Here is a 12030-nt window from a genome sequence, read left to right as displayed (position 1 = left end):
AAAGCAAATAGTATTGACATGACGTCCATGTGGCTTAAGTGAAAAAAAAAAACGGCGTTATTTTGATTGAAAAATCATTTAACAGAACTTTAACGAAGGATAAATGTGTTATAAAGGTACAAGTTTGAGATTTTTTATGTAAGAGGAAAATGTTTATGGTAAACGTGTCACTGTGAGGGTTTTGATGTCATGAAAAAAAGTTCGGGGTAAATGTGTCACAATGAGCATCATTTGTGATTTTTTGTGGCTTTTTCCCTCCATATGATGTGTTAGTGAAATTGAGAAAATTGTTCAAAAAGTCCTAAATCTATTCAATTCAGTCTTAAACCTTTCAAGTTTGCCAATTGAGTCATAAACATTTTCACTTTTTGCCAATTGAGTCTATCCGGCCAATTTTTGCCGGAAATCGCTGACCTGGACGTCGGCCAATCACGTGGCGCTGACGTGGATATTTTAAAATAATATTTTAATATTTTTTTGAATTTTTTATGGTTTTTTTTTCATTTTCTCTATTTTTTTGGGGGGTTTTGGAGTTAGAGTAAGTGTATTATGTTATAAAAATAAATGGCTTCGAATCAAAAGAGCAATCAAGTCGGACTTTGAGGCGTGATATCATTTTCCTTAACGATTTATTTGCCCCACAATGTTGCTAATGGTCACCGGCAAAAATCCTCCAAGATACAACAAAGTCTCAAAATGAGAATACTAGATAGCAATTCTAGTATTCCTCTAGGGTCTCTCTGGGAAACAATTGACAAATGATGGCTGCAGTTTTCGAAAGAAATCGATCTTCAAGAACATAGGCAACTCTTCACGAAAGGTTGCAAAGCTAACAAAGATGTTCCTTCGGACCAAGTGGCAAACTGAACAAATGCAACCCTTCGGGAAAGATTGAAAACTAAACAAGTATAATCTCCAAAATTTTTCTTTTTACCTTGGAATCATACAAAACAGAATTATCACGTATACGTGACTCTTCCTCAATACGAAGATGTTTCTGTATTTGTTCCAAGGTGAAGTCCTCCGACTTATGCATCGGCTTTTTTCCGTAGTCTTTCCAAGTTGAAGGCAATTTTGCAATAATTGCTCCAACTTGAAAGGTTTCTGGAATTTCAATTTTGAGGGCACGAATTTTGTTGACGAGCACTTGTAATTCGTGGATTTGTTCCAACAAGGGCTTAGTATCAATAAACTTGACATCAAAATACTTTGCGATCAAATACTTATTGGTACCTTGCTCCTCCGCTTTGTACTTGAATTCCAGTGCGTTCCAAATTTCTCTGGCCGACTTCATCTCAGTGAATAAGTCATACAATCTATCAGACAGTGTATTCAGCATGTGTCCACAACATAGCAATTCGTCCTCCTCACGTTTCCTCTTTTCCTTGTTTATCCTTTCAACAGCTTCCGCACTTGGCTGTCCTCCCTCAGTAGTAGGCTTCGGATCTTCAATAGGCGCCAATTTTGGATCCAGAATATAGGATATCTTCAGGGCAGTGAATAGGAACATCATCTTGTCCCTCCAACGAGCATAGTTATTCCCATCGAACTGATCCAGTTTGACCCATGTCTTGGTTCATGATTTTGAGTGTCTCCAACTCCATTGTTGAACAGAAATAAATCCTTAAGATTGTTATAAAAATAAATGGCTTCGAATCAAAAGAGCAATCAAGTCGGATTTTGAGGCGTGATATCACTTTCCTTAAGGATTTATTTGCCCTACAATGTTGCTAATGGTCACCGGCAAAAATCCTCCAGAATACAACAAAGTCTCAAAATGAGAATACTATATAGCAATTCTAGAATTTCTCCAGGGTCTCTCTGGAAAACAATTGAACAATGATGGCTGCAGTTTTCGAAAGAAATCGGTCTTAAAGAACATAGGCAACTCTTCACGAAAGGTTGCAAAGCTAACAAAGATATTCCTTTGGAAGAAGTGGCAAACTGAACAAATGCAATCCTTCGGGAAAGATTGAAAACTGAACAAGTATAATCTCCAAAAGTTGTCTTGAAAAGACACATGTAAAATTCGGAATAAAATAAAATAAAAATATATATAAATAAAATTCCGAATTTTCATAATTTCGCAAATTATTTAATAAACAAAAAACAACCTTTCAACTAATAAAGATTAATGAGATAACCTTACGAAATAGAATAAAAAATAAAGGGATTAGTGCTAATAAAGATTAGTGCTAAGTGCGCCTAATAATCGTGCCAAAATCGCGCACCCGCACGCGGGTATTGTGTGGACTAGCACACACCCCATTATCTTCACTCTCAGGAGCAAGAAGATATTCACAGTTATAAAATGGCCCACTTTCTCAAAACTTTCCTATGTGGGACAAAGGAAAGAGCATTATTTTGTTTGTTTTACAAACAAACATCCAACATATTACACATGTATTACGTAAAGTATACATACACTATGTGATTTCCATTACAGCTTTTGTCTCCCGCACGTTTATTGAACTTATGAAATATGTTCGTTCTTTTAGAGTAAGTGTATTGCACATGTATAATTTAGTTCAAGTTTCAATTCATATGTCAATTATTACATAAATAACAAAAAAAAATGGTTGTTCAATATCATATTCTATCAATTTTCACTAAATAGCACGAAAAGATAAAATTTAATTATTGAATCTAATATTCTAATCTTATAATTCAAACGATACTATTATTATACGCAAGAGTTTTCATTTAAATGCAATTGATTTAAATTCGTAATAACATCATACTTATATTGAATTATAACAGCGCTAAATTTTTGTCACGTGCTTTTAACAAAACTGCTGATATACACCTATCTGCCTCCTTTTCATGTTTAATTATTTTGTAACACAAAAGAAGGTATTTTAGGGTCAAACAATACCATTATAGGTTTTAACATTCTCCGTTAGCTCATTGACTGAGAAAATTAAAAAGTCCGGGTATTACTTTTTCTTCCATTAAAAAATAACAAAGTTAACGGAAGGAATGTCGTTAAATAGAAAATTAGAAGCAAAAAAATTTAATTTCTACAAAGGGTTCCCGAGTATCTATGTTGATAATTTTTGAGATAATGGCACAAATGGTTCATAAACTTTATTATAATATGAAATGCGATCCTTAGACTTTTAATTTGTTCAATGTGATCTCTAAACTTTTTTGTTCAATTTAGCCCCTAAATTATATGAAAATGCTCAATATTATCCTTCAATTAATTCAAGTTCAAGGACAACATTAAATATTTTCATAAGATGCATGGACTAAATTGAATATGTACCGAAAGTCCATGGACCACATTGCACATTAGGGTAAAGTTTAGGAACCACATTGCATATTAGGGTAAAGTTCAGGAACCACATTGCACAAATTAAAAATTTATGGATCACATTGCATATTATGCTAAAGTTCAATGACCATTTGTGTCATGTCTTTTCCGCCAATATTTTCTAAGAGGAAAAAAAATTCCTCAAGGAAAAAAGAAGATATCTTTAAACATCTGCATTTTCTAGAAAAAATAAAATGGTTAATATCACGAAAAACCCCAAACTGGTACACTTGTGACAATTATACCCCGAACTAATTTTTGACCATTAAAAATCCCAAACTAGTACACCTGTGACAAATTTACCCGAACTATTTTTTTGACTACCAAAAACCCCAAATTGTTACATCTATGACAAATTTATTTCGAACTAATTTTTGACCACTAAAAACCCCAAATTAGTAGACATATGACAAATTTACCCCAAACTAATTTTTTGACCATCAAAAATCCTAAACTGGTACACTTGTGCCAAATTTACCCTCCATTAAATTGGATTAATATCACGAAAAGCCACAAAATGATAAACTTGTAACAAACAAAGGGGTAAAACCTTAAACTGGTACACCGATTAACTACCACTTGTCATCAAACTTAGCAATTTGACAGTCAAATTTAATAGAAACTAACGGAGGGTAAATTTGTCACAAATATATCAGTTTGAAATTTTTGGTGGTCAAAAAATTAATTTATGATAAAATTATCACAGGTGCATCAATTTGGTGTTTTTGATAATCAAAAAATTAGTTCGGAATAAAATTATCACTAAGTATACTAGTTTGAGATTTTTTATGATTAAAAAAGTAATTTAAAATAAATTTCTCACATATATACCGATTTGAGGTTTTTCATAATATTAACCCAAAATCACCATCTTTGGTTGCTCTCCCGTGTCCTCCTCATGTTCATATGCAATCCTCTTTCGTGGCAGCCATTGCAGGAGAGCCATTGCTCTCTCTCTCTCTCTTCTCTGCTCTATAATGATTGCTTGTGTTTCGAGCACGCCCGATGCCCTTCAAGGGACAGCCCCAATTTCGTACTCCCCGCCGAGGTTCGGTTCCGAGGATGCTCTGGTCTTGCTCCGAAGGTGCGCGAATTTCGGACAGCTCAAGCAGGTTCACGCGAAGATGATCCGGAGTGGCCTGCCCAGTGACCAGTTACTCGTCCGGAAGATGATTCAAGTTTGCTCCTCGCAGGGCAAGATGGACTACGCCGCTTTGGTGTTTCGTCAGCTCGACAGGCCGCAAGCCTTCACGTGGAATCTCATGATCAGAGAGCACACGATGAATGGCGGGTCGCGGCGGGCGATTCTGTTGTATAATCTCATGCTCTGCAAAGGGTTTGCTCCCGATAAGTTTACTTTCCCATTCGTTGTCAAAGCTTGCGTCGATTCGTCGGTTATCGATAAAGGGAGAGAGGTTCACGGGATGGCCGTGAAGGCGGGGTTCTGGAGGGACGTTTTCTTGCAGAATACTTTGATGGATCTTTATTTCAAGTGTGGGGATAGAGAGTGCGGGTGCAGGGTGTTTGAGAATATGCCTGTGCGTAGTGTGGTCTCGTGGACGACCATGATCAGTGGTCTCATTGCTTGTGGCGACTTGGGTGCTGCCCGAGGGACTTTTGAGCAGATGCCCGATAAAAATGTTGTCACCTGGACCGCAATGATTAATGGGTATGTGAAAAATGGGCAACCTCAGGAGGCGTTTTATTTGTTTCGGAGAATGGAGCTTGATAAAGTTGAGCCAAATGAGTTCACACTGGTTAATCTGTTGAAAGCGTGCACGGAGCTGGGAAGCTTGAAATTGGGTAGATGGATACACGACTATGCTCTCAAGAATGGCTTCAACCTTGGGGTTTTCCTTGGGACAGCTCTTATTGACATGTACAGCAAATGTGGTAGTTTAGTAGATGCAAGACGGGTGTTTGATGAGATGCAGATCAAGAGCTTAGTTACTTGGAATGCAATGATCACTAGTTTAGGCGTCCATGGGTATGGAGAAGCAGCTCTTGCTCTTTTTGGCCAGATGGAGAAGGCAAATGTAGTGCCAGATGCAATTACTTTTGTTGGGGTTTTATGTGCTTGTGTACATATGAACAATCTGGAGAAGGCATATGAGTTATTTGTAAATATGAGAGACCTTTATGGCATCACACCTCTTCCAGAGCATTATGCTTGCTTGCTTGAATTATATAATCGCACCACTGTGCAAGATGAGGACTTTGATTTACTTAGCAACACACAGATGAAGCAGAACGATAAAATATTGGCAGCATTTTTGGAGGCAGATATTGCCCCAGATGTTTCAAGTGCTGATAGAATTTTTCATTCAAGTTTTGAAGAGGCCTCAAAAATGGGTAGTATCTACCAGTGTCAGCTTCCCCGCTTCAAATGGGACGTAGGCTGACAAATTGATGTTTCCATGCCATGGTCCATGTAGTATAGATACTGCCCGACTAATGTAGTCATTAGTATCGTCTTGACTACCAGCTACAGCTTTCATGCAGTTGAAGTTATGATCCTAAAGCTCCCTGACATGGCTTGAGCTGACGTTTAAATTTTGTCTTTGGAAGAACCTTTTACGCTGTATACATGATGATTTTCAAGCTTCTGCAACTTGGCTTGTGATGATGCTCTGATCAATTAAAAACTTTTTGTTTCAATCTCTACAGCATAGGTGGAATGGATTATTTGAGTTGCTATGTGATCCATTATTCTATTTTCAGTTTCATTGCACTCGTGTATGCTCTGACCAAGTGAAAAATTGCATGGCACTGTGATAATCCATAGCATGGACCCTGAGCTTAGATTTTCTTTTTTTACTTCTGTTCAATTGCAATGCGCTGTTGTATCAATGATATCAGATGTCATTGACAATTTTTATAGTTGGAGTTAGAAAATCTATCTGTCTAGCATAATAGCTTGGAGAGGATTGATAGGATTTCTAAAGTCCCTGGACAAAATGTTCTCTTGTAGATTGTTGGCTTGTATTGGTGCACTATTGCACAACCTTATTCCGAAAGCATTTTCTATGTTTTGTTGTCATTCTTTTATCGGATCCCCTTATCATTTTGCTTTTTTATCAACCTCTCAGTTTGCTGGTGTATCTGAAGTAAATCAATAGAGACATCTATAATTCAATCTTTTTCTCAATTGCTTGGCCTAATCACTCAATTACAGAACTACTTCAGAAACATATGTGGAATTAAGAAAGGAACAAGCATGTGGTTTACAAACTTGTGCAAAGATAAGTGAGGTTTGATATTCAAGGATTACAGCTAAAGAGCCGAGCGCTGGTGAGCCGAGATGTTAGATGGGTCACATGAGCTCCTCATGCAAACTTTGGCAGGATCCTCTTTTGAGAAAGCATAACTCTTGCTTAACCTGTTTAGAATTTGAAAGATCTTGGAAGCATGTAAATATAAGTCAGTTTCGCCTCACATTGGTAGTCCACATTATTTCATGGCTGAATCAGCACGGTCAGATTTGTTGGATCTAATTCTCAACCAAGGTAAGTATGGGGCATCGCCAAACTGTTAGAAGCGAGATGCGGTAGGTTTGTTTTGATTTAATGGTAAGTACTTCCATTATCTTTATTCATGCTCATCTGTTTTCCTTTTCATATTCAATTTCCTAGGAAGAATTAAAGTTTGTGAAGTAGATGTTTTATAGTCCTTACCCCATTACGTATGATGTGGTTTACTTATGCTTTTCCAGTGCGTCACATTTTTGGATTGACTGGGGCTGGAGCATGAGGCTGCTTTAGTTGATGTGATGTGAGATGATTCCACTTTTAAATTGCATAATGACATGCAAATAAGTTCATTGGTGTCGAACTATACAAAAAGTCTATTGATGCCTAAGAATCAATAAGTAGCAGATAGTAAGCCTAGCATCAAGCAATGTTGCGTCGGCTACTTGTTCGCAGATAATGAGGTTAAAATATCGAAATATACCTCACTGCCTGCTTGATTTTTTTGTTCTTTAACCAACTGGTTTTAATTGAATCTTCCCAAAGGTGAATGGAGTTGAAAAAATGTATGATTGTGATATTATTTTCTCTTCTTGAAGCCCGAGACAAATTATTCATGTTGGGCTTGTGGGAAGATCAAGAATCTTCGGAACATCAACTTTTCATTTTTAATAAGTGATGATGATCAAGTTACCTTTTGTTTGTCAAGTTTGTGCGTCCTAATCAAAAGTGAGCTACTTCTTTTCCACCTGATGGGATGATGCATTATAATTAATTTTGCTTTTCAATTATGTGCACTCTTTTAAAGTACAGTACTTCTTTCCTGTGACAGGAGGGTAACAAAAAAACTTGAAGCTGTTCAAGCTTGTCCCTAATAAGTGATGATGATCAAGTGACATTTTGTATGTCAAGTTTTGTGCGTCCTAATCAAAAGTGAGCTACTCCTTTTCCACCTGATGGGATGATGCATTATAGTTCATTTTGCTTTTCAATTATGTGCACTCTTTTAAAGTAGAGTATTTCTTTCCTGTGACAGGAGGGTAACAAAAAAACTTAAAATTGTTCAAGCTTGTCCATAACAAAAGAAATGCCCGAAGCATGAGCAAGTAGCAAAATGCTCAAACGAGGAGGAGCTTGTTGAACTATGATAGGAGAACTAGATGGTCATAGAGCTTTCAGTCTTCCAAGGTAACCGGCACATTGATTCCCTTCCCTGTAGCTGTAAAGAATGCAATCTCTCTCTTTAGTTTATAGATCTTTATGGTCCCTTTTGTGTACCTCCTCCGGTTATGTTGAATAGCATCTGCAGAACAAACTTCTACTTGTTTATGCTTTTAACCGGTTCTAGGTTTTGATGAGCCCATTCTTGGTAAGGTAGGCGGTGGAAGCCCCTGATGCATTATTAACAAAAAATCTGAGTATACTCTGTCTTTGTGCTTTGCCTCATTCAAATCACAGAAATTAACCTATTCAGTATATAGGGTGCCATGGCAAGTGGCATTCTTGTGAACTTAAAACTTACATAGCTAATTTGTTTGCTTGTGCCCACATTTATGCATAATATAATGAGCCAGAATCTGTTGATCTTACATAAGACAAGCTACATGCTGATGAGAGACCTTTGAAAAGGCTATTTTCCTTTGTTCAAGCCTGTCCAGGTTGTCTGGGCCCCTGTTGATGTGATGAGTACAAGACACATGATTGTCCTCACTCCAATATGTTTCTTAGTAGGAAGTGTCTTATGCATCAAATATAGAATTTGTAATTAACAAATTACATCTGGTGTAGCAAACTAATTAAGAATGCGATATTTAGAAATCAGAATACGAAATTGGTTTTCTTCTTATGTAAATGATGTAACTCCTTCATAAATTGAGCCTGCGAGCACGCGCGTGTGTGGAGCATTATTAATGCTAGGTATGCATATTTCGTAATGTTTCTGGTCAAGTTGTCCTGAAGAGACAGGCTTTTAATAAGTCTCAAATGACCAAGTGAATTTTTATTTAGATTGGTTTATGAATTTAGGCCAGATTGAAAATACAAGCGGGAGAATTTATGATTTAATCCTGAAATGCTTTTTCAAACTGAAGATTCTAATTTGACTTCAGGTGGGGAATTGTTCTTGGAAGTATTCACTATGAACGTGCAAAATTGGCAACCCTTCGACATTTCTCTTCGTGAAGCTATATGTAACAGGGAATCTTTTGCCGCCACTCATTTCGCTTTGTTTTAGCTTTTATTGGAAATATAAAGATTAGCGCCTGTCATATAATTTGGTAACAGAAACAACCACATCAAAATCTCCTACCGACACGTGGCCAAATGAGGGCGACAATCACAAGGGGACCACGTCATTGGCAGTGTCAAAAGCTTGTCCTATAATTGTAGCACTTTAGGCCATGGCCAAGAGGAAGTGATCCAAGAAGTAGGATAATTCTAGTTTCCAACTCTTTGATGGTAGGTCTTTTCATATTTCTCATAGGAACTTCCTGGAGCTGCAATTACTTTAGCACGGTAGGAGAAGCTTTGTCTTTCTGGGAACTATGGAGAGGCCTTCCAGCAGCATATGCCGGGTCAGTGGAGATCACCATGCAGGCCTTTTGTGCCACTACCTTCTTCAAAATGGCTCTGCCCAATTTGTTCTCCTCAATGTATACGAGGGATGTTATGCAGGCATCAGCCGATACCATAGCTTCCACGCCGAAACAAATGCCCATATATGTGCATCCTGCAATGGCCTGATTCTGCTCACTCTTTCATCGGCAAACACCTTCTCTTACCACATTTATGATCTGTTTGCCAAGCAGTGTGTCTCCCTTCCACAGCCTCATATCACAAGGCAAAGCATCAGTACGGGATTAGCTTTTAACGGCCAACACTACCAAGTTGTGCGGGTCTTTAGAGTTGAAGCTAAATCAGTTACTGCAGACTCCCCATCAGCATCTTCGGAAGAGGATTGGCTAGAAATGGAAGTTTTCTCATCTGAAACAGGCATGTGGAATCACTATTGTCCCTTAATCCGTCTACCACCTGAGCTTCCAAAACTCAGCACAGCCCCTCTCTTCGCGAATGGAGCAATACACTGGGAAGTTGGTGGATACTTGCTTACATGCACTCTCAGCCAGTGCAACTGTAAGCTCACTAGACTTCCGAACCATTCTCCGAATTGGACGTGGCACACGATGACCTTTGGACAGTGCTTGTGGGAATCTGAAGGTTTGGTACACTATTGTTACTCTAATTTCGAAGGAATCCACACTTGGGCTCTTCTCGAGGGACAAGATCGCAGCAACTATCCCAGTTACTCGAAATGCGATATTGCAAGTTTCAAGTGGAAACTAGTCCACACTGTCAAACACGAAACCTTAATCTCATGCAACCCAGATGTTTTCAGGAGAATTGAATCACTTGTTCACACTGTCAAACACGAAACCTTATTCTCATGCAGGCCAGATGTTTTCACGGAACTTGAGCAGAACAGGTATTGCTTTTCGTTGTTGAACTGGAAGCCGTACTCTATATATCCTTGCGGGTATAGCTCAGTTTTGAAGGTCATCTACCTGAGGCTTCCCGGTGTTATCCTTTCCTTCGATCCAAGTACCCGAATTTTGAGTGAGATCTGCACATTTGAATGCCCAAACTTGGGCTTCTACAACTGCTCAGTCTTCGTGGTCGACTATTGTCTTCAGGGGGAGTCTAGGATGGAAAACGCCGGATCATCCAGGGGAAAGGAGGAGCTCGTGCATCTGCCATTAGCAGATTTGATATCTACAAAGAAATGTAATGAGAGTCGTCAGTGAAACGAGAGTGGGGGAGCTTTTCTCTTTGTTCGCCAAGAGTATGTTTCGTTTTCTCTGGCTGAATTGCAGGATGTTTTGTTATTGTTCATTGTTGGTATTTTGCGTTCTTCAGAGTGTTACCATCGACATATTTTCACTTCACAGGTTGGATCAACCGTCCTTTATGTGATACACCGTTGAAGTTTGTGACAACCTCTACTGGTTTAGGGGGGCTTGGGCCTTCTTGACCTCTGTTTTCGCTCCTACCTTTGGGCTTCTGGCTTCCTATCCAAGGCTTTAAACTGCTATCTGGCATCGAAAGCCAGTTGAAAGCTAACCTGTGAAGGCCAAAACTTGGAGTCGTTCGCTCCTGTTGGCCGGTACTTTGACTTTCGGGTGAATACTTGTGAAGGGAAAATTCAACTCTGCCCTTTTGGCCTGCAATTTCTGGCCACAGAGAAGAGAGGGATGAGCTTCTTCGAGAGGCCGCCGGCTAACGCCGCGACCACTTGAAAATCCATCAACGGCAATGAATCATAGGGCTTCGTTAGTCTACTAGTTAGAGTGAGAGATTGTGTGGCCCTCCCATGTCATTGGCGAGGGTCGCGGTCGCGGGCCCTCGTTGAGGCTCTCGCCTGGGCTGTCGCCGGCGCCCCTAGTTAACTTAAGACCCTAATCTCCCCGTCTCTTTTTTTTTTCTTTTGGGCTGGTTCTCTTCGTTTTATTTTTCGTTTTTTGATGTTTGGGCTATTTTCTGACGTGAAGCCACATTAACATCACATCTCCTTGGAACTGGTGAAAAACATCACATTAAGTTTTCGATGCGCCACGTTTAGTAAATTTTTTGACATCTCGTCGGAAGGACTTGATTTTACCGAATTCAAACCTACTTTCATGACTGTTGATGCAATTTTCCCAATTTAAGTAAAACTCGCAAGAATGACAATCATTGAAGTTAACAATTCTGAAACAAGAAATTTATGGGCAGTGTTATTAGCACAGCTGGAATGGCTTCATGGACACAGCCTGCTTAGTTTGATTACCAAAATTGTGGTTGTAGGCTTGTACCCTTTGAATGAAATTTGGAGGGAAAGAATCGGTCTTCCAATTGTAAATGATTATCTAAGATGAAAATAAACCAAATTATGATTCTGTTACTTTCATGGAAAATGAATAATTTGAAAAATATTTTCTTAAAAATATCACTTGTATCAATTACAAAAATGAATGAGAGAAAAAAATATTTTATCATTCACGGAAATGTTTAGAAATAAATTATTGTCGATAGTGAAAAATTATTTCATTGACTGATTATTTCTAGCGATATAATGATCATTTTTAGAAAAATATTTTTTCAAATCATTTAATTTCGGGAAACAAACGGACCCTAAAATGGTAAATATCAAATTTGGCCCGCAAGTTTCGCCTCGAAAAATAGCAAATTGGATAAGTGTGTAGGTGGAAAGAG

The 12030-nt window shown here is 38.4% G+C and overlaps 2 protein-coding genes across 2 annotated transcripts; both read left to right on the top strand.

The window, feature by feature from the left end:
• The first annotated feature begins 4232 nt into the window (after window positions 1-4232).
• Window positions 4233-6356, top strand: LOC115681546 (pentatricopeptide repeat-containing protein At3g26630, chloroplastic). Its single transcript, XM_030605513.2, has one exon. It carries the CDS (start codon window positions 4294-4296, stop codon window positions 5716-5718), a length of 1425 nt encoding a protein of 474 aa, XP_030461373.1. The 5' UTR covers window positions 4233-4293; the 3' UTR covers window positions 5719-6356.
• Window positions 6357-7718: 1362 nt separating this feature from the next.
• LOC115681548 (uncharacterized) lies at window positions 7719-11239 on the top strand. Its single transcript, XM_056308827.1, has 2 exons — window positions 7719-7971; window positions 9266-11239. Exon 2 carries the CDS (start codon window positions 9327-9329, stop codon window positions 10581-10583), a length of 1257 nt encoding a protein of 418 aa, XP_056164802.1. The 5' UTR covers window positions 7719-7971; window positions 9266-9326; the 3' UTR covers window positions 10584-11239.
• The last annotated feature ends 791 nt before the right edge of the window (window positions 11240-12030 follow it).

Source organism: Syzygium oleosum, unplaced genomic scaffold, assembly GCF_021117445.2.
Source record: "Syzygium oleosum isolate NSW1041296 unplaced genomic scaffold, Sole_v2.1 Sole_v2.02, whole genome shotgun sequence".
In the NCBI taxonomy this organism is placed as follows: domain Eukaryota; kingdom Viridiplantae; phylum Streptophyta; class Magnoliopsida; order Myrtales; family Myrtaceae; genus Syzygium; species Syzygium oleosum.
The sequence above is the reverse complement of the archived record's forward strand: the minus strand, read 5'-3'. Positions and strand labels throughout refer to the sequence as shown.